Source organism: Castor canadensis, chromosome 3 (assembly GCF_047511655.1).
Source record: "Castor canadensis chromosome 3, mCasCan1.hap1v2, whole genome shotgun sequence".
NCBI classification, from domain to species: domain Eukaryota; kingdom Metazoa; phylum Chordata; class Mammalia; order Rodentia; family Castoridae; genus Castor; species Castor canadensis.
In genome coordinates, this window is record NC_133388.1 from 168,912,262 (window position 1) to 168,935,920 (window position 23,659).

Sequence of the window (23,659 nt, forward strand, 5' to 3'; positions counted from 1 at the left end):
ACCTATTAAGGTCTAGCAATACTCTCACAACTCCATAAACAAAAAATGTTACCAAATATTGCAAAAATATTCTGGGGGCAGAATAACTCCTAGTTAAGAAGCACTAGACTAGGTCAACTCTATTAGTAAACCAGTCCCACATCTCAGTTATTTTAAATTATAAAGCTTTATTCCTCATTCGTGTTATATGTGTCCAGTTCAAAATGGGTCAATAGGAGAGGCTCTGTTCATTATTATCATTCTAGTATCCAGGTTGATGGAGGCTCCATCTCTGCAGGGTCTTTCATGATCTTTGAGGCAGGAGATGAGATGGTTGGAGAGCAGAGCTCATTGTCACTGGCCAGAGCTAAGTCCATGTCTATGCCTAACCTTAAGAGAATCAGTTAGCTTAATAATCCCCTGTATCTCCCTGTATACCTCATAGGGAGAACTGGATACTGGTAGGTCTTAATAATAAATCTTAAGCTGTAGGTCATTGGATTGGATGTCAAATGATGCATGTTCTAATTGCTCTTCATCTGCATCAAATCCCATAATGAACATAAAACCTAGTTTCAAACTGTCTAAAATAAGAATACCAAGCTAGAGGTGTGGCTCAAAAAGTAGAGTGCCTATCTTGCAAATGCAAAGCCCTGAATTCAAACCCCAGTACTGCTAAAAAAGTTAAAAAAAAATTTCCTGTTCTGCCTGCTTACTATGATTGTGAGAATTAAGTGGCATAAGGTATATTCTAGTGTTGTACAAGTATAAGATTACATTCTTTATATTAATCCCAAAATGTGAGGGAAAGCTTTAGAAATGACAGAATACCTTTATGAATATCCATTTAATCATTCAAATATTTATTTTGTACCTCCTTTGAAAAACACCTTGGTAAGTACTTTAGGGTATGCAAAACTGAACAAGGCAAGGTACTGACCTTTCTTAGCTATCTACAAGAGAAAATAATGTGAATGCTTATAATTATGTTTCAGGATGAAATTGAAATTTTATGTGAAAAGATGCAAGTAGGTATTAGGAAAAGAATTTTTTGTCGTGCCATGTTTTGAATTCAGGGTCTTATGCTTGCTAGGCAGGTGCTCTAACACTTAAGCCATACCCAGCCCTAAAAAATTCTTAATATAAGAAGATTGCAATATGGTATTCCTTTATGATCTTTAAAAATATGTTTTAAAGGTGAATTTGCTACACAGACATGTCTCCAAGGAAAGTTTGGAGAAGAAATAGGAAGTGACCAGTTTGGAGGCTGCATTATGTTTCATGCTCCTTTACCTGCTGCTAACATGGTAACTGGAAGAATAGAATATGTAGAGGTAAAAGGCATTATTAAATCACTGTAGTTCAAAATAGTTTATTCAGTCAGTGAATGTGTACTAAGATCCTGCTGTTTGCCCTACTCATAATCTGAGGAGAGACAGAGAAGTTAATGAACAGTTTTAACACACCTAATTATTCACTTATTTGATCATGTCAAAATTTCATTTCTCTACTTTTTTCTCAGACCTCATATCAAGTTTATCAGAAAATTCTATATTCTCACCCACAAAATACTGTATCTATAGTCCACTCTCTTTCTACCACCTCCACTTGAATCCACACCCAAGGCACTATCACCTTTCACCTGAATAATTGATTTTTCTCCTAACCTGTCTTCCTGCTTCCACCCTTGCTCCAATGGTGTCTCCATACTGCAGCCAAAGTAAAAATTTAAATGTTTAAATCACATATTGTTATATCCCTAATTCAAACCTTTCAATGGCTTTATACTACATCTAAACTAAGTTCAAGTTCTTCCCACAGGACCCACATGCCTGACCCCCAGGTGTCCCCTGACTTTGCTTCCTATTACCCTACCCCTTTCTCATGCCATGCTAGTCACTTGGGCACATTCTTGTCTTAGGTTCTTTGTACTTATTCTTCATTTTGCTTAGAATGCTCCTTCAACAAATACTTGCACAACTTCACAGACTCATTACAGCTCTCTTCTCAAATGTTATTTCCTGAGACAATCCCTTCCTTACATTTGAGATTGATGTCCAAACCCTGTTTTCTGTATTTAGTCAAACTCAATTTGAGATATTTTTTTTTATTTTCAATCTTTCCCTACAGAATATAAGCTTAATTATTTCAGAGATTTGTGTTCAGCTTCTCTGATGATTCCCAGTAGTTAAAACAATGTATGGTATATAGGAGATTCTCAGTTGATTATTAGACAAATAAATAAATATGCATGCTATTCCTAATATTTTAGGAGTTTCTCTGTGTCTTATTCATGTTCAGTATATAGCATAGTTCTTACCAAGTATTCAGTAAAAGGAGGAAAGGGAGGAAGGGAAGAAAAAAGAGAGGAGGGAGGGAGAAAAGGACAGAGGAAAGGAGGAAAGGAAGAATAATAGCAAAATCCATAAACACATCATGGGAACATCTAGACAGCACTGAGAGTGACAGTTAACAATTCCATTGTGTGATACTCTCTTATTTCTAAGATACATAACACAAATTGAAACTTGAGATATGGATTGAATGAAGTTGCCAGGTTGATCTGCATATTAAATATTAGTGATTGTTAATGTTTTCATTTTTAGAAGGAGAATCCTCTGTATTAGATTATTAGATCATAGACTGATTGAAACAGTACACAGCCAAGTGGTTAGTAAGAGCATCTCCTCTATAGTCAGACCAACCTGGGCTGAAATGGAGCTTTGTGACTATGCACAAGCTCCTCAGCCTTTCTAAACATGAATTTCTTCATCTGTAAGATGAGTTAATGATCAGTGACAACTTTGTGGGATTACAATATGATCATATATAAAGCATTTAGTAATGTCTGGTACATGGAAAACACTCAAAAGCATTTCTCATTATTATATAAGAATCAAAATAAAGGGAAAAATTCTCTTATGATGTCTTATTTATAAAACACAAAAGTATAGTAGTAAAGGCAAAAAAGCAGAAGACATATTTGTTCATTTTATTTTCTGACAAGTATAGAACACTATATGAAACAATCTGTATATTCAGGGTAAAATAACATTTTCAAATGTAAAAATGGAAAACATGGAAGGCATTAACATATTACTAATTAATATAAAATGAATATAATCTTCAAATGCTAAAATATGATCCAGGCAAACTGCGAGTCTTTGTGGATTACTAAGTAGCTCTGATTTCTGGGCTTAACAGGTATTCCATGCTGGCCAGGCTTTCCGGTTGGGACGATATCCAATACATTGGCACCTACTTGGAGATCTACAGTTTAACTCTTATGTAAGAGGCTGTGCAATTCATCAGGCCTATAACAGAGCTATTACCATCCATAACACACATCACCTTCTGATTGAGAGGAATATTATATATGATATCAAGGGAGGAGCTTTTTTTATAGAAGATGGTATTGAACATGGCAATATCCTGCAATATAATTTGGCAGTCTTTGTACAGCAAAGTACTAGTCTTCTGAATGATGATGTGACCCCAGCTGCATTTTGGGTGACCAACCCAAACAACACCATACGGCACAATGCAGCTGCTGGTGGCACTCACTTTGGCTTTTGGTACCGAATGAACAACCACCCTGATGGACCATCCTATGACAGAAACATTTGCCAAAAAAGAGTTCCTCTTGGAGAATTCTTTAATAATACTGTTCATTCTCAAGGCTGGTTTGGAATGTGGATCTTTGAAGAATATTTTCCAATGCAAACGGGATCTTGTATTTCAACTGTCCCAGTGCCTGCCATTTTTAATTCGCTTACTACTTGGAATTGCCAAAAAGGAGCTGAATGGGTCAATGGAGGTGCCCTGCAGTTCCATAACTTTGTGATGGTAAATAACTATGAGGCTGGAATTGAGACTAAGAGGATCCTGGCTCCTTATGTTGGAGGATGGGGGGAAACCAATGGAGCAGTGATTAAAAATGCCAAGATTGTTGGTCACGTTGATGAATTGGGCATGGGGTCTGCATTTTGCACATCAAAAGGCCTGGTTCTCCCATTTAGTGAAGGATTGACAGTATCTTCTGTACACTTTATGAACTTTAACCGTCCTAACTGTGTAGCTTTGGGAGTGACATCCATCACTGGAGTTTGTAATGACAGGTGTGGAGGTTGGAGTGCAAAATTTGTGGACATCCAGTATTTTAACACACCAAATAAGGCTGGTTTTCGATGGGAGCATGAAGCAGTACTGATTGATGTTGATGGTTCACTTACAGGTAATACTCTTTTTCAATTTATGATAAAAATAACATTGGTTATATGTTTCTGATAACAGATTTGAATGGTTAAAGCAGATTCACCAACATCACAGATCTTACTTAGCACCAAACTTTACTAATGAAATGAAGTCACTTTTTAAAAATATAGGCAAGCCCCAGCCACCAATGAGTCAATTTTTCTGAAAGAAGCCACAAATGGCAGAGGCATCCTTCAAATATGTCCTTCTTCTCTTTGTATTTGTACTTTTTTTTTTATTTAAAAAATTTTTATTGTGCTGCAGGTACGTTGTGGCATTTACAAAAATTCTTACAATGTATCAAATATATTTGTATTTGCACTTTTATTTTTAATTAGCAGTAAACTTTGAGCAGTATTTATGGAAACACTAATCATGAAAAGAAGCCCTTTCAGTTTAAAACCTGCTTCATTCTACACTCAGTTAACCACACAGATAAGAAACTGCTTTCTTGTCTCACTAAGTTTTACAGTCAGTCCTGCCCGCATAAACATATAAATTACAGCTTCATTTATATAAGCCATGTAGACAGTCTGAATGTACCCTTTCTAGAACTCTTTGACAGAGAAGGAGGAAGTGAAATATCTGCTATTACCTCTTTTATTTTCCATTTAAATTCTAAATTTGGATGGAAAAATGAGACCTGTTGAAACTATTCTAGGAGTGGAGGGAGGAGATATAAAGGAGAATGACAGAGGGGGTGAATTCAGCTATGATATATTTGATAGACTGTAAGAACTTTTGTAAATATCATAATGCTGCCGGAGCACAATAATAAAAAATCTAAATTTGCATTCATTCAAAAAATAAGTTAAATGTAGAAAATATTTGGTATGCACTGGAGGTTAATTTTTTTAGCATTTTAAGTCCAGGATATGTCATGCTTTTTGTAAATAATTATGTCTTCTAGATTTTAGTGTCTTTGAAAATTGGCTTTGATAAAGACTTGTCTAAATAAGATAGAATGTGTGTGTGTGTGTGTGTGTGTGTGTGTGTATTATTGAATAATACTTTTTAAAAGAAAGCCAATTTAAAGATAAACTTAGAGATATAAACAATTGACTTTTGGAAGAACATTTGAGAGATGAAAGAACATTCTTCTTAATATCAAATGGTCTGAGTTCTCAACTATACTTGATGACTTCTGTCTCCTACACTAATGGTGGCTTTTAGCAAGAACTGTTGGATGTTTCTGATATAGAAATCTTTATTTTTTATTTTATTCAGATTATATTTTTAATTCTAGTTGGCTGTTTGTTGGTTAAAAGCATAAAATCTACGGTCAGACTGGCATGATTTGGATCTTTTTTCATGTCTTAACCAACTTACCTTTTCCTACTTCCCATCTCTTACCTTGACTGTCATGAATGTTTCAGATACATTCATAGTAAGACCTACCACTGAAGAGTCCACTGTAAGACCTCTGTATGAGGTCTTCTGTGTCATGCAAACAAAAACCAGTATAGTAAAACCTCCAGATTTTATTTTTGATATTATGGGTCACAGTACCTGTGCACTGAAGACCAGTTCTTGTAGTTTTCTAATGTGAAACAGAAATCATGCTGCTTATGTTCCTTTCCCAGGGCACAAAGGGCACACCGTCATTCCACACAGCTCATTGCTAGATCCTTCCCATTGCACTCAAGAGGCCCAGTGGAGCATTGGGTTCCCCGGATCTGTCTGTGATGCCTCAGTCAGTTTCCACCGTTTAGCATTCAATAAGCCTTCCCCAGTATCTTTACTTGAAAAGGATGTGGTACTCTCAGACTCTTTTGGTAAGTAGAGTGTAATAGCCTAAATGCTAATTTAACCATGTTTTCCTAAACTTTTTTCATCATTTTCTTGAGTTGTTACTTGGTATTTTTCACATTACAAAAAGCATAATATTTATACCATTCAAAGCCCAACTGGGAAACAACACACTCAAAGTGAGTGTTTGAGGAATATTAAATAAATACATGGACCAGTCTGAAAGTCTCATATTCTGTTGACTAGGAAATCTCTAGGCAATATTATGATGGAGTGCAAGAACATTAACCTAGCCTTTGGATCAAGACAGTAAAATATATGCCAGCATTCCTGACACTGAAAGCAAATTGCTGATTTAGATGGGATGGGAGGAACTTTTGCCAGGTCATATAGTTACATACCAGGTGCCTAGTTCTGTTGATTTATTGATCAGTAGCAGTAAATATGCAATGCCTAGAACACCAGATACATCACTGGACTAGGTTTTATTAATTTACTATCATTATTCATGATCCTTATGGATTTTTAATAATCATAAAGGTTAAATTAGGATGCAGTGGGTATCCTGATCATACTCGCTTTCAAATCTTTAATTGATGTAATAATTTCTTCCAAATCCCCAGGAGGATTTGGAGTTGCTTTTAGTTTATTATTCTGTTAGCCAACTTTCCATACTATAACGAAACCTGAGCTAATCAACTTATAAAGAGAAAAGGTTTATTTTTGCTCATAGTTTTGGAAGTTTCAGTCCATGATTGATTGGTCCCATTGTTTTGGGGCCCATAGTAAGGTAACTCATCAAGGCAGGGAGTGTGTGATAGAGTACAGACATTTACCTCATGGCCAGGATGCAAAAGAAAGAAAGAGACCAGGTCCCATAAACCCCTGTGAGAATATTCCCTCAGTGACCCAAATGTCTCCCATTAGGTCCCATCTCCCAATAGTACCATGCTGAGGACCAAGCCTTTAACACATGGACCGTTGGGGGATATTCCAGATCCAAACTGTGGCAATTATTTTGTTTAGAGAAATGGAGGCTTTGTTCCTGGAATGTCCACTTAGTCCTTCCTACCAGATTTGCTCTCACTCATAGTTAAGGAATCAACTTGGGAATTCTAATTACTAAGTATTTCTATTCCTATTGCTGCTGACCTAGACTACTCTGACTAATTCACATCTATATATCCACCTTCTAATTATTCTATCCATCCGTTTATCCATCTAACTATGAATTACTGATGCTTTTTGACTTGCAGTGTGGTCATATCCTGATAAATCCATCACAAGTCAAAGATATTATAAGTTATATTTAATACACCTAATATACTGAACAGTTTAGTCTAGCCAACCTTAAGCATGATCAGAAAACTTACATTAACCTCCAACTGGGCAAAATCATTTAACACAATGCCTATTTTATGATAAAGTCTAATGCCTATTTTATAATAAAGTCTTGAATATCTCATGTAATCAATTGAATAATAAGCTATTATTGTCACACATCATTGTGGTGTCTGAAAACCATTAAAACATCATAAATGAATCATCATAAATCATGAACTGTCTGTATTAGTTAAATATCTGTCTACAATGAATCAACTTTTGTATAGACTGTTTTGATGGACTGTAGGTTATGCAAAATAGAAAAATCAAAGATTTGCTAGATGAAATCTTTATGTCATTATCTAATGTGATTTTTTTCATTTTTTCTGGGCAAATCTAAATGATATAGCTTCCTGAAAACAAGGTTTTATCACTGTTTAATTAAATCAAAACACATAATAAGGCATCATAAATATAGAAGGGCTTTGTGAGCAGAATCCAAGTTCACTTTAAATCCAAGTCCTCTTATAGTATCAGTACCATTCTTCTTCAATACATTGCAAATGCCCCTATACTGTTACTTAAAAATGATATTAACATTTCCAAATTTACCCCATTTAATGATAGTTACAAGACGTGGACTTGCAGTTTGAAACAAAAATCATGTATTTCAATATAAACCAATTAAATTGAAAAATTTGTAGAATCATTATACCAGCTAAAATTATCTGTGTTGAATCCATCAGGACATGCTGGAATTTTGTTATTCTGCTCCATATTATCAGAGTCTCTAAAGAAGGAGTATCTGATAAGAATTCCAGGTTCTGCCCTTGTTTCAAACAGAGCTATTTATCTCTTTCCACTATGTATTTTGGCAATGGAGAAATAGCAATAAAATGGACCAGTGGCCCTATTGGAGTCACTATGAGACCAAGAAAAGCCTCAATCTATCATCTTCCCTTCATTAGCTCCCAATCTAGGTGATAAAACATATTAACATCGTGGCTTTAAAATGGTCACAGATTCCTCCCTCACAGTGAATGGCTCTTGGTCTGTGAATTGACATGCTTTTGGAAAATAGGTAAGAAGCAGTGAATTTCCATTTGAGTAACTTGCATTAGATTTCCAGTCTCCAAGACTTCTATCATTTTTCTTTACACATGCAATATATTAAATATCACCTTAGTGTGCTACCCATTCTTTTCATTTTTAGGAATCCCCAAATCAATTAGTTACCACAGATTTCTGCAGCCCAGAATATTCTGGTTATTTCTCTGGCCAGTAGTTATTATACTAATTAAACCTATGTTTATATTTGATGGTTAAGCATTGCCTCCAACCACTTCTGGATAACATTATTTCCACTGAGAGCTGAAAAAACAGTTCATTATAACATCCTCTACCAGCATCTTCCTCATCCACAGAATAGCCACCGTAGAGTTTTTCAAACAACAATGCTAGGTATGGTGGTGTTTACTTGCAATCCCAGCTACATGGGAGGCATGGTAAGAAAACTGCAGTCTGAGGTTAAGCAAAAAAAGATTGCAGTTGTTGGTCAAGTGGTAGAGCCCTTGCCTAGCAAGTGCAAGACCCTGGATTCAAACCCCAATACTGAAAAAAAAGAAAGAAAGAAAAATAAATGATTCTGAACCCAAAGTAAGAGAGAGCTGTTTCAAGTACACTGACTGACAGAAACTATGCCCCTTAGTTAAGAGATGCAAGAGTCCACCAAGGAACTCCTACCTCACCTCAGGGAGAGAGATAAGGCAAATGACCCCACTTTCACCTTCCTTCTTCCCTCTTTCTTGTACTTCCTGCTGTTGAAACCCAACCAGAAGCCAGAATACAAGTGAGAAAAATGGAGAACTGTGAACAGTGGATCTTCAGGGATAACAAATATGCAGCATCAATTCCATAATGATATGCTATGCTATTAGATTTAATTTTAAATTATTCTTACTAAGGTTTTTCCTATGAATTGAAAGAGTCACATACTTACTCTCTAAGTAATAATTATACCTGCTATCTCAGTGGTTTAATGACATAAACCTAGAAGTTATTACTTTTCTTCTGATACATAATGTTCAGAGTGGAGCTACATTACTTACATTTTTAGAGATTATGGTACAATAAATAATATCTAAGCTGAGTATTTGTGATTTTTTTCAAATAATAGCTGGCAGGCTAAAAAAGTAACCAAAACATAAAAATACATGATATTTTAAACATAAAATAACATTTAAATATTATTATTGTTATTTAATAAATAACATTTAAAAATACATGTTATTTTATTTGATGAGATAATTTAGTGTTTCCTATTACTGTGTCATAAAATAGCTTTTTTTGATAAAACCTTTATTTATTTCTTTAAGTAATGGCTTAAAGTCTTTGAGTAGACTAAATATTAGTGTTTTACAAAACATGGGGCTAAATACACATTTTATCCTTTTGCTTTTTTTAGGTTTTTTTGTTTTTGTTTTTGTTTTTGTTTTTTTGTGGTACTGGGGCTTGAACTCAGGGACTACACTTTGAGCTACTCTACCATCCCTTTTTTGGTGGGTTTTTTCAAGATAAGGTCTCTCAAACTATTTGGCCAGGCTGGCTCTAAGCTGTGATCCTCCTGATCTCTTCCTCCTGTGTAGCTAGGATTGTAGGCATGAGCCACCAGAACCCCACATGCTTTTTTAGTTTTTTGCCTAAATACACATTAGGCAAAACAGAAGTGCAACCTTCCCAAGTCAATTCTTTTAATATATAACATGATAAAATATACCTTTAATTATTCATTTTTTAACTAGTTTAAAAGACTATTTTTTATTTTTTAATTTTTTATTGTGCTGGGAGTAAATCATGGCATTTACAAAAGTTCTTATAATATATCAAGATAATTTATTTTTAAGCAGTAATATTTGAGCATCTCAGGTCTCTAGTTTGTTTTCTTATTGTTGTTAATGGTGGTTGTGATTATTTTAGAGATAAGTTTTTGTTTATTCATCTATATTTTTGGTTTTGAATTGAAGAAAACTGGTATTTCTGAATTTATGAAGTTGTAACTTTTCTGTGAAGTCTCTGCACTCTTTAGCCTCTTCCATTTAAGAATTAAGATTTTTATTTAATTAGTATGTGAACACTTACAGAACAAGAGCTGTAAACTTATCTTTCTTACACCCACAAAAACCAGCATACAGCATTGTAAATAGTAGGGGTTCAAGAGTATTGAATTATCTGGAATTAGTTGGAATATTCAGACTGCAAAGTAGAGAAGCCATTGTGCCAGGCACTTCACTAATAAATGTGACAGAAAAAAATTGACTTCAGAGTAAGGCAAATTTAACTAGTTTACATTTATCTCCATTAAAATCAAATAAAATTGACTATTAAATTTTAAAAACTGAAAATATTATTCAACATCAACAGAGCAAGGAGATACACTTTGTCCTTAAGGAGAGGTAAGGAGTGAATATTTGCTAAATGATAATCTAAAGTATCCTATTTGTTCTCATAGTGAGATTGGTACTGTAAGATTTTAGTTCCTCTGCTCAGAGTCCCTTTAAAACTAACATAACTCATAAATCTACTGAATTTTCCCCGCTGATACTGGAATTTTATTTTTTCCTTATTCTCAAAGAAAAATGACGGTATGTTTCACAATTTCCTTCCTCCTAAATTTTTAACATAAGTGTTCATTTTACATACATCCAATCAAAGATGAAAAGAAAGAGGGAAGGGAGAGAAAATATAGCAGCAAAGACCATTGTATTCTGAGACCTTTACAGATCATCATCTGAAGTTGTCAGACACTCATGCCAAAAGCATCCCTAAATTACATAATTTTCTCCATAACAGATCATTCAGGTTCCAAGTTTCTCATTAACAAAGTTTAAGTATCAGAGCCAGTGTTAAGTGATAGGTCCAGTTATAGACTCATTCCTTGAACCTCTAGGTTAAAACTTCATCCTTTGTATGTAGGTTGTGACCAAGTCTGATTTGTTATACAGATTTTGATTAGTACAACAATATTACTGATAAAGAATCAGAATTTACATTTGCATACATTGTAAATCAAGGTTTCTGAAGAATTAAGTTTAAAGAATGGTAATGAAATTATATTTAGGCTAATGATATTTAAAGAATTATATAAATATATTTAAGCTCTTTTGTCTTCAAAATTGTAATTGTCATTATGTTTAGTGATATCTTTCCCAAGCAATGAAGTCTCCAGTTCAATTCAGAATACCAAGTGAGAAAGTATTTTATTTCCAGTGAAATGTAATTTTAAACATTTGGGGCTTTCAGTTAGACCAAGGATGTTTTTAACATAATAAAGTGCATCTGTAGAGATTTTCATAGACTGAAGCAGCATTTTATATTTTCATTTCTCCATAAAAGGAGGAATTTCATAACGGTAGAGATTACTGTTATTTGCTTGTTTTGTATACTTCTACAGGCACTAGCATTGTTCCTTTTCAGAAGAAAAGACTGACTCATATGTCTGGGTGGATGGCTCTGATTCCAAATGCAAATCACATTAACTGGTATTTTAAAGGGGTCGATCACATAACCAATATATCATACACATCAACGTTCTATGGATTTAAGGTAAATAAAGAGCTATAAAATTCATTGTCTAACAAGTATAATTGCACAACGCAGCTTACACTTTTGTCTTTACTCAGACCTATTGTTAGACCTAGAATGCACTTACTTCACAAATGGACCTTTACAGTCCTGCACACTCTTCATGGCTCACTCTAAATCTAGGAAGTCAAGCTAAAAAGACTCATTTGACAATTAGAAGTAAGCAATCCTTCTGCCATGTTCCCACAATACCATGTTTGTGCCCTTGCCATTGTTACCTTGATAATAATTTGCATTTATTGAATGTTTATGATGTCCTAGGCACCAGTTAAGGGCTTATTATTCATATCATGAACTAAATGAAGCATACAGAAAATCATTAAAAAAATACTTCTATGCCCACAACCTTGGTCTATCTGATTCTAATTGTCTGTGAATATTTACTCTATTTTTAAAAGAAATAAAACTTTGTATATAAAGTAGAAACCTGTACAATTTAGCCTGATCACTTTCTCTGAGCCCTACCTCTAATTTAAACTGTATCCTGAATTGAGTATTATCCCCCCCCCACGTGTTCTTCTACTTAGACCACATATTTGTGCAACTCCAAACCCTATCTAGCATTGTTTTAAATATTTCAAATGTTATAGAAATAAAATTTTCTTTAAGTGCCTGTGTACACATATACTTACATGCAAGCTAAAGGAAGAGGGAAAAAGAGAAGAAGGAGAAAGAGGGAGAGAGAGAGAGATCCTTTCATTGCCTTCATGATAGAGCAGATATTGTTACCATGGACACATAAAATATTAATAAACAAATTATAAATGCACAATGAACAATAAACTGAAACCCTAGCTAGGGACAAATTATATTACATTGAAATTAATATATATTATGCAGAGTATTAGCATATAAGTCATTGCATTTTTCTGCAAACTTTTATAGGAAGAAGACTATGTAATTATATCACATAACTTTACTCAAAACCCCGATATGTTTAATGTTATTGATATGAGGAATGGTTCTTCAAATCAATTGAGTTGGAATACTAGCAGGAATGGAGACTGGCATCTTGAAGCAAACACTAGTACTCTCTATTACCTGGGTATGTATTCATCATGCAGGAGTGATTATTTTTATCCAATGCTGACAGATGGCAAGATTTGCTTAGTAGACAAATGCATTGTACAGTACCCTGTGCTAGAAGGACTCAATAAATATTTATTGAATGAAAACACTGAACACTAAACTTACTCTGGAAAAGATCTTCAATTTTTATTTTTTAAATTTTGGAAGTATACTGGGGTTTGAACTCTGGGCCTCATGCTTGCTGGGCAAGAGCTTTACACTTGAGCTATTCCACCAGCTAGGCCTTGAATTTAATTCATAACTTACATTTTATTTTTTGGAGACAGCACAAACATGGTTATACATAGTTCTAGTGATTTTATTTCACAAAATTATGGGAAATGAGTATGACTGGATGCTGCCCTATATCTTGTTTCCATTTTATTATTTAATCTTTTGAAAGTTAAAATTTTTAAAAATATATCTAAATTATCTTTTAAAACATGGACTTTTATCAAGATATTTTAACTATATGCCTTTTGCTAAGACATATTTTTTTGAATTTCTCAATACTTTGTCCATACTTTAATTATTATACCAAGTTTCCCTCTAAATAATATCCAAAATGCTATGATTTTGTTTACACTTAGGTGTTTTGATTATCATGCTCAGTTAAACCACATTTACTTTACTTTCAGTGTCAGGAAGAAGTGACCTTCATCATAGTCAGTCCATTTCTGGGACTCTGGATCCTGATGTCAAAGACATTATTATTAATTTCCAAGCTTACTGTTGTATTCTCCAAGATTGCTTTCCTGTACAACCCCCATCAAGAAAACCAATTCCCAGGAAGCGACCAGCCATTTACAAGTATGTGGGCCTTTGCATTCAATACCCTTTTAAAAGCTCTTAACATAATCCTTTTCAGACATCATTCCTGGGTGAGGTAATAATGCCTTGCTCCTGCACAATGCCTTGTAGCTCACAAAGTACTTCGCTTTCCTTGGCCTTATAAATATCTCAATGAGAAAACAGAAAAATCTCACAAAAATTAGGTGTGAAAGTTACTGGCAATTCCACCCTTGCAGAATGTTAGATTTGGATTATTTAGACCTATCCCAACTCCCTAAGTATATGTGCAAAAGTCCAGTGAGCTAAAAGGAATTACCTGAGATCAAAGAATTTACCGAAGGCACAACCAGACCAGCTCCAAAAATTAAGTTTCCTCCTTAATCCAGTGTTTTCTCAATAGATGGTTTTCTCTAAAGTAACTGTCATGGCCAAACTCATTAGACAGCTTATTTTATTTCAACTTGTGACCTCTTAAATGTACTTTAATCCTTCCTATTGAAACAATTTTTCTATCTTTGGAATTTATATAGCTCTTTACCTTTAGTTCCCATATGAAATATCACCTTTACACAATGACTCTCTTGCATTTCACAAAAGTCTTCAACACTTAAAGGCATGATTTTGTTTCATCTTAAAATTTTTTTATTATTGTTGTACTGGGTGTACATTGTGACATTTACAAAAGTTCTCACACTATATCACAGTTGAATTTACCCCCATCCAAAAGACATGATTTTTAAAAATTTTTTATTTTATTTTTATTTTATTTTTTATTTTATTCATATGTGCATACAATCTTTAGGTCATTTCTTCCTCCTTCCCCCCATGCCCTCCCTTATACCCCCAACCCCTTGCTACCAGGCAGAAACTATTTTGCCCTTATCTCTAATTTTATTGTAGAGAGAGTATAATCAATAATAGGAAGGATCAAGGGTTTGTGCTAGTTGAGATAAGGATAGGTATACAGGGAGTTTACTCACACTACTTTCCTGTTCATGTGTATTACCTTCTTTTTTTTTTTTTTTTTATTTTTCTTTTATTATTCATATGTGCATACAAGGCTTGGTTCATTTCTCCCCCCTGCCCCCACCCCCTCCCTTACCACTCACTCCGCCCTCCCTCTCCCCCCCCAATACCCAGCAGAAACTATTTTGCCCTTATTTCTAATTTTGTTATAGAGAGAGTATAAGCAATAATAGGAAGGAACAAGGGTTTTTGCTGGTTGAGATAAGGATAGCTATACAGGGCATTGACTCACATTGATTTCCTGTGCGTGGGTGTTACCTTCTATGTTAATTCTTTTTGATCTAACCTTTTCTCTAGTACCTGTTCCCCTTTTCCTATTGGCCTCAGTTGCTTTAAGGTATCTGCTTTAGTTTCTCTGCATTAAGGGCAACAAATGCTAGCTAGTTTTTTAGGTGTCTTACCTATCCTCACCCCTTCCTTGTGTGCTCTTGCTTTTATCATGTGCTCAAAGTCCAATCCCCTTGTTGTGTTTGCCCTTGATCTAATGTCCACATATGAGGGAGAACATACGATTTTTGGTCTTTTGGGCCAGGCTAACCTCACTCAGAATGATGTTCTCCAATTCCATCCATTTACCAGCGAATGATAACATTTCGTTCTTCTTCATGGCTGCATAAAATTTCATTGTGTATAGATACCACATTTTCTTAATCCATTTGTCAGTGGTGGGGCATCTTGGCTGTTTCTATAACTTGGCTATTGTGAATAGTGCTGCAATAAACATGGGTGTGCAGGTGCCTCTGGAGTAACCTGTCTCACATTATTTTGGGTATCTCCTCAAGAGTGGTATTGCTGGATCATATGGTAAATCAATGTTTAGATTTTTAAGAAGCCTCCAAATTTTTTTCTAGAGTGGTTATACACGTTTGCATTCCCACCAGCAGTGTAAGAGGGTTCCTTTTTCCTACATCCTCGCCAACACCTGTTGTTAGTGGTGTTGCTAATGATGGCTATTCTAACAGGGGTGAGGTGGAATCTTAGTGTGGTTTTAATTTGCATTTCCTTTATTGCTAGGGATGGTGAGCATTTTTTCATGTTTTTTTGCCATTTGAATTTCTTCTTTTGAGAAAGTTCTGTTTAGTTCACTTGCCCATTTCTTTATTGGTTCATTAATTTTGGGAGAATTTAGTTTTTTGAGTTCCCTATATATTCTTGTTATCAGTCCTTTGTCTGATGTGTAGCTAGCAAATATTTTCTCCCACTCTGTGGGTGGTCTTCAGTTTAGAGACCATTTCTTTTGTTGAGTTGAAGCTTTTTACTTTTATGAAGTCCCATTTATCTATGCTATCTCTTAGTTGCTGAGCTGCTGGTGTTCCATTGAGAAAGCTCCTGCCTATACCTATTAATTCCAAAGTATTTCCTACTCTTTCCTGTACCAACTTTAGAGTTTGGGGTCTGATATTAAGATCCTTGATCCATATTGAGTTAATATTGGTATAGGTTATATACATGGATGTAGTTTCAGTTTTTTGCAGACTGCTGTTTTCCCAGCAGTTTTTGTTGAAGAGGCTGTCTTTTCTCCATCATATATTTTTAGTGCCTTTGTCAAAGACAAGTTGGTTATAGTTGTGTGGCTTCATATCTGGGTATTCTATTGTGCTCCCCTGGTCTTCATGTCTGTTTTTGTGCCAGTACCATGCTGTTTTTATTGCTATTGCTTTGTAATATAGTTTGAAGTCAGGTGTTGCGATACCTCCTACATTGTTCTTTTGACTGAGTATTGCCTTGGCTATTCGTGGCCTCTTGTGTTTCCAAATAAATTTAACAGTAGATTTTTCAATCTCTTTAATGAATGTCATTGGAATTTTGATGGGAATTGCATTAAACATGTAGATTACTTTTGGGAGTATAGACATTTTTACTATGTTGATTCTACCAATCCATGAGCATGGGAGATCTCTCCAATTTCTATAGTCTTCCTCAGTCTCTTTCTTCATAAGTGTATAGTTTTCCTTGTAGAGGTCATTCACATCCTTTGTTAAGTTTACACCTAGGTGTTTGATTTTTTTTTGAGGCTATTGCATATGGAATTGTTTTCATATATTCTTTCTCAGTTTGTTCATTATTAGTGTATAGAAATGCTAATGATTTTTCTATGTTGATTTTATATCCTGCTACCTTGCTATAGCTATTGATGATGTTTAGGAGCTTTTGAGTAGAGTTTTTTGGGTCTTTAAGGTATAGAATCATGTCATCTGCAAATAGGGATATTTTATAATTTCTTTACTTACTTGTATTCCTTTTATTCCTTTTTCTTGCCTAATTGCTCTGGCTAGGAATTTCAGTACTATGTTGAATAGGAGTGGGGATAGTGGGCATCCTTGTCTAGTTCCTGATTTTAGAGAGAATGGTTTCAGTTTTTCTCCATTAAGTATAATGCTGGCTGTAGGTTTGTGATATATAGCTTTTATAATGTTGAGGTACTTTCCTTCTATTCCTAGTTTTCTTAGAGCTTTTATCATGAAATGGTGTTGGATCTTATCAAAGGGTTTTTCTGCATCTATTGAGATTATCAAGTGGTTTTTGTCTTTGCTTCTGTTAATGTGGTTTATTACATTTATTGATTTTCATATGTTGAACCACCCCTGCATTCCTGGGATGAAGCCTACTTGGTCAGGTGAGTGATCTTTTTGATGTGTTGTTGAATTTAGTTTGCCCTTATTTTATTGAGGATTTTGCATCAGTGTTCATTAAGGAGACTGGCCTATAGTTCTCCTTTTTGGAGGTGTCTTTGCCTGGTTTTGGGATAATTGTAATACTGGCTTCATAAAATGTGTTAGGCAGTTTTCCTTCCCTTTCTATTTCTGGAAGAGTTTAAGGAGGGTTGATATCAGTTCTTCTTTAAAGGTCTGATAGAACTCAGCAGAGAATCCATCAGGTCCTGGACTTTTCTTTTTAGGTAGACTCTTCTTGTTTTTAATGTTTCTGTTGAGAAGTCTGCTGTGATTTTGATGGGTTTACCTTTGTATGTTATTTGTTTTTCCTTTCTTACAGCCTTCAATATCCTTTCTCTAGTTTCTGTACTTGTTGTTTTAATGATAATATGCTGTGGGGTAGTTCTATTTTGGTCTGGTCTGTTTGGTGTTCTGGAGGCCTCTTGCAACTGTATGGGAACAGATTTCTCTAGATTTGGGAAATTTTTTCTTATTATTTTGTTGAATATATTACATATTCCCTTTGCTTGCACCTCTTCTCCTTCTTCATTCCCATAATTCTCAGGTTTGGTATTTTGATGGAGTTGGTGAATTCTTGCATTTTCTTTTCACAGGTCTTGAGTTGTTTAACTAATAGTTCTTTGGTTTTTCCTTTAATTACCATTTCATCTTCAAGTTCTGAGATTCTGTCTTCTGTTTGTTCTATTCTGCTGGATTGGCAGATTCTCCTGTACATTTTGGTTGACCATATCTGGTATCATCTCTATAAAATTCTCATTGATTACTTGCAGAATTTCTTCTTTTAGGTTGTTCTTGTGGTCTTTGTTGGGTTCTTTGGCATAGTTTATCTTTGTTTTGTTGGAATCTGGATCTGAGTATCTGTTTTCTTCATTTTCCTCTGGTTCCTGCACTAATTTATTGCTGGGAGGAAACTAGTTTCCCTCTTTTTTCCTTCTTCCCATCATTGCCTTTGCTATTGTTACTGTCCCTGTACTGTGTGTAGTTAAGTATTTTCTAGCTTGTAATAATAACAATGGTGATATCTAGAATGGAAGGGTGAGAGGAGATGGAAAGCAAAGAAGATAAAGAAAGGGAAAATCAAACAAACAAGTAAAAAGAACCAAAACAAACAAATAAGAAAAAACAGTGTCAAAGAAATAAACAGGGAGAGATAGTGTACTAATTTAACTACATTTAACATGGAGTGGGGATGCTATGCACAGGCTGGGGGTGTGGAGGAGTCAGTTTTGCCTCTTCTCAGTGGTTTTTCCTGTGAGGTGTATCTCCAGCGTCTCTCCAAGATTTTACTTTAGGAAGCACGTTTTCTGCTTCCTCCCTCTAGTCACCATCTTGGAATCTCTCTCATGATTTTTCATTTGAGGTATACTTGCATCACTTATGCACAAACAACAATAAAAATGATGGTGATGATTTAAAAACTTAACATCTTGTGGGCATTCAATAACCCACTACTGTGCATCAGGTTCTACTCAATGATATTTATTTGATGAATTATACTTCAAAATTTATAGATACTGCTCTGGTTATTGTACAAATGAAGAACAATTCAAATTGTTTATATATTCAGCCAACCACTAAATACATATTTGCTAAACACTCATTCTGTGTCAGGCACTGGGAATTCAATAGTAAATAATATATTCTATCTAAAGAGAGAGATCACAAAACAAGCAAATATGCAAGCAAGGAAGTAAATATAAAAGTATAAAAGTGTCAGTTTTGATCAGTGTTAAAAGCAAATGGATATGGGGCCAGGGCAAAGAACAACATGGCAGGGACTGCCTTTGGGTGGGGTAGTAGAAACAACTTCTCAGAGGAATGGTCATCTCAGCTGCAGCCCAAAGGATTAGGAAAATCTTGCCATGTAGAGTGGGAGAGGAGTGTTTGGGGCCAAAGGATGATCTTATGCAGATGCCCTGATGAAGAAAGAGTATGGCACATCTAAGACCTGGGAGAAACTCATCATGCCTGGACCTTGGTGAACAAATATTCAGGGAGAATACTTTGGAGTACACAATGGAGAGATTGTATTGGAACCAGTGGAAGTCAGACCCTCTGGGTTATAACACATATATATTTGGTGTGTCACAATGAAACACCCTGTATAGCTAACTTAAACAAACAAAAATATCATTTTTTACAAAAAACTGGAGAGCAGGAAGGCAAAACAGGTCCTGTCTGGGGGTAGGGGGGAGTTGGTATCAGTGGGAGGAGAAGGATACAAGGGAAGGGTGTAGGAGGATGAATATAGTGGACATATTATGTGTACATGTATATAAATGGAAAAATGAGACCTATTGAAACTGTTTCAGGAATGGGGAGAGGGTGGGATAAAGGAGAATGATGGAGTGGAATGATATATTGTAAGAACTTTTGTAAATGTCACAATGTACCCCCAGTACAACAAGAAAAAAAGAAATAAGGGAAAATTCTCAATGATATTAAGCCAGGAAGTCACATACTCCAACATCCACTTATGTTACTCTATGGAGTGTATTGTAAAGGACAGTGGAATAAACAGAGAGAGTCATAAAAGGCCCTAGAGACCTTTGTAAAAGATATGGGTTATCACCATTATTGACCAAAATGTCTATGCAGTCCAAACCAACATTTATTATAACCGCACAACAGATTTAGATTGGTCTATACCAGGATGTAGAAAGTTATGTGATGACATGCTACTTGAATATGCCACAGGATGGTTCCTTCTCTCCACTAAATGACTTTTCCTCACTTGAAATAGCTACAATTGGGTGGATTAATTTGTATTATTCAGATTAGCTATCAGCAAAAACAAACAGAATTTTGATCCAGAACTGGCCCTTCACAATTAGAATAAAAACTCTAGCTACACAACAAATGCCTAGTTTAAGAGGAATTGGGCCTATTGATCACACAGTGGGAAATAAGAAGAATGCATAATATGCATAGTGTTAGTAATAGTGATGGTGGGAATGAGGAGAAATGGTTATTAGTCTTGACGAAAACTAGTTAAAAAGAATTATTGAATATATTCAACACCAGTCAGATTACCTAGATAGATTCAACCCTTTAAAAACCTTCATTGAAACTGTTTCAGGAAAAGTTATGTTCTGTTGTGAGTCTCTATAACTCTAAATGCCTACTTCATTTAAAAGCTCATTAAGATAATTTTTTATGAGGATTTTTTAAATTGACAAATTCCTTAGTTGATTCCAATTTAACAATGTAACAGACATGCACATTTTAACCAAATGTACTGTCTTCCGGTTCTTTTGTTGAATTCCAGAATTAGTATCAAAGAATTTTTAAATGTTTTACTGGATCAGGTGAACAACTTCTGATTGTAAACATTTTCTGCTAGGCAAATAGCAACAACCTTATTTTTATATTCTTCACAACAGTATGCATTGAGAGTCAGTTTCTAGAAGGCAGAGTGTTAAAAAGGGTAAGACTGTCTCTCCTGATGCCCTTTCCATGTTCATTTCTGAATGTAGGTCTGCACCCCTACACTGCCATCATCCAGGGCCATAACCTCATTGATTCGCCATTAGCAACTCAGAGACCATTTTTCCTGCCTTCCAAAAATCTATCCAACTATATCTTCCATCCCCTTCCACAGGAAATAGTACCACATGTGAAGCGTCTTTAAATAGACAAAATATGCATTTCTTTTCACTTTTCTACCATGTAAAATCTTATCAGAAAATGGAATAATTTTCATTATAGACAAAATTAGGCATTATTACAACAAGGATTTAATGGGACACAAGTGATTCAAATTTTGAAAAGGAAATTTTGTTCAATAGAAAAAAAACTATATATGTAGTTTTGTGTGAAAAGTATTTTACTCGCTGCACACGTTAGCTTGTGTAATTAATGAAATTGTAGACTATCTAATTCAGGTTCTATCATCCCCAAAACACGCAGTATAATGCCAAGAAGATGGTCATTAAATATATAGAGATAAAGATTAATGGAAATTTTTTTTTCTATTTTCAGTTTGTGGTCAAATGATTCTTTTTGGCAGTCATCTCGAGAAAATAATTATACTGTACCTTATCCAGGAGCAAGTGTGGTTATTCCAGAAGGTAAGCATACAGATAGGCAGCAAGCTTGTGTTTATGCAATGCTATGACAAGACAAATACCTCAGTAACTAGGTCCCACCTTTTTGTACCCTATCTTGGAGAAAGCGCAGTCTGATGAGATGGATAGTACTTTTGTGCCCAGACATGAAACCTAGTCTTCTGGGTTTTATGTGGATTTAAGCCTATTAACAATAACATAACATAAGCTGTGCCTATCGCCCAGGTACTCAGGAGGCTGAGGCAGGAGGATTGCTTGAGTCCAGGCATTCAAGACCAGTCTGGGCAACATAGAAAAATAGAGTCTGCTTCAAAAAAAATGAGTAAATAAACAAAATATACAATAACATGTTTTCTTGGAGTGACATGAATTAAACATTGTATAGATAGACCATAGTGTTTTTCACAGGTTGCATCCATGGATTATGTTATATTTCTTGAAATGTTGTTTTGTAGGAATGTGGATTGTAGCTGACATGGATATGCCACCAATGGAAAGGCTCATTATTTGGGGAGTCCTAGAACTGGAAGATAAATCCAAGGTGGGAACTGCAGGGCCTTCTTACGGAAGAATTGTTTTGAATGCTACCTACATATCAGTACAGGTAAGAATGGTATCTTCTAATTTGTAACCATATCAATCAAATTCTGAGATCTAGATTTACTGAAATAATAACAAGAAAGCATACTCAACCAATATCAATAAAATAAGCAGCTGCTCTAACCCACGAAGTGTTCTTCTTTAAATTTTGTAATCAACATTCCTTAAAGGGTAATTATCAAGATACTCTGAATGTAAGATTCACCCAGTTTCAACTCTACTTATAATATTTTTATTATTATTAGGTAACTTAAGCAATGAGCTTGTTCCAACAAACATCTCCCTAGGAACTGTGCAAAAAAAAATTTAAATGATTTAAGTCTTTTTTAAAGAAAACAAACAATATGTCTCTTAAAACAAATTGACATAGATGGAGTTAAGAAAGCAACAGTGGACTAATAAAAATATTTCCAGTGTTTACAATAATCCCCTCATTCTTTCATAAACCTCAGATGGTCTTGAGCACGTATCGACTTTATTAGTTTAATTGTCTTGTCATCCTTTATTATAAGTCATGAAAAGAATGGCTGAACCTTAAAGCTATTAAGTACCATTTAAAAAGTATTTAGTAGCTTTTCTTTGAGAAAGCGACAAAGTTCAGAAACCTAGACTTTGATGCTTTAAAGAGCATAATATTTTGGCTAGATGAATAGGCTTTGTGGTAAATTAAAGCTACAACCAAACCTTTATTCCACTGTTTGTTAGTTGGGTATCTAATCTTAACCTTGGGTAAGTTATTTGACCTCTGTCAGCATCAGTTTTCTCACCTATAAAATAAGAATGAAAAATAATGATAGCTATTATTATTAATAATGCTGGCCCATAAATGGCATAGCTTAGATACAGTGACAAGTATATATTTTGTATATGGTATGTTGTGTATAAATACAGTGTGATCTGTTCAAACACCACTAGTTTAGGTTTTCAGAGATCTCAGTTCAGGCCCAATTCAGACAGTAAGTGGATAATAAATTTGACCATGGAAAAAATATTTAGGCTGCTTATCCTAAAGTTAATGGTTAAATTAAAAGTCACTTCCAATTACAACAATGCCATAATAAAATGCATTCACTCTTATAAGAGAAGGCATTAATTGACTTCTTAACTCTTTTTTTAATGAATGATTTTTTTCTGCTCAATTTTTAAAATTTTAGCAATTTTCTGCTTTACTGCAGGGAGGCAGATTAATTGGTGGCTGGGAAGATAACCCTTTTAAAGGTGAATTATACATTATTCTTAGAGGAAATCATTCTACTCCAGAGTGGGCTCTTCCAGAAGGACCAAACCAAGGGGCGAAGGTCTTAGGTATGTGTCTCCAGATACCAAAAGTGTCATGTCAGTTTTGATAGTCTTCTTTAAAATACACAATGCTAAAGTGTTTAGCTCACAATAGTGTGGTACCAGAAGCTTTTATAGGCATTTATTTATAGTAAAGGGTCATACTAGTAACAGAGATCTTTAAAAATTAAATCAGGAAATGGGTGG

At 34.8% G+C, this 23,659-nt stretch overlaps 1 protein-coding gene across 5 annotated transcripts in view; it reads left to right on the forward strand.

The window, feature by feature from the left end:
- Positions 1–23,659, forward strand: part of Pkhd1l1 (PKHD1 like 1) — a 189,220-nt gene that overhangs the window by 99,081 nt on the left and 66,480 nt on the right. For all 5 annotated transcript variants that reach the window (XM_074069062.1, XM_074069063.1, XM_074069065.1 and 2 more), the window contains 9 exons: positions 1,177–1,313; positions 3,184–4,213; positions 5,817–6,008; positions 11,756–11,907; positions 12,832–12,991; positions 13,653–13,824; positions 21,489–21,577; positions 22,030–22,178; positions 23,350–23,479. In XM_074069062.1, coding sequence (XP_073925163.1) covers positions 1,177–1,313; positions 3,184–4,213; positions 5,817–6,008; positions 11,756–11,907; positions 12,832–12,991; positions 13,653–13,824; positions 21,489–21,577; positions 22,030–22,178; positions 23,350–23,479 — 2,211 coding nt within the window. The remainder of the gene's footprint in view (positions 1–1,176; positions 1,314–3,183; positions 4,214–5,816; positions 6,009–11,755; positions 11,908–12,831; positions 12,992–13,652; positions 13,825–21,488; positions 21,578–22,029; positions 22,179–23,349; positions 23,480–23,659) is intronic.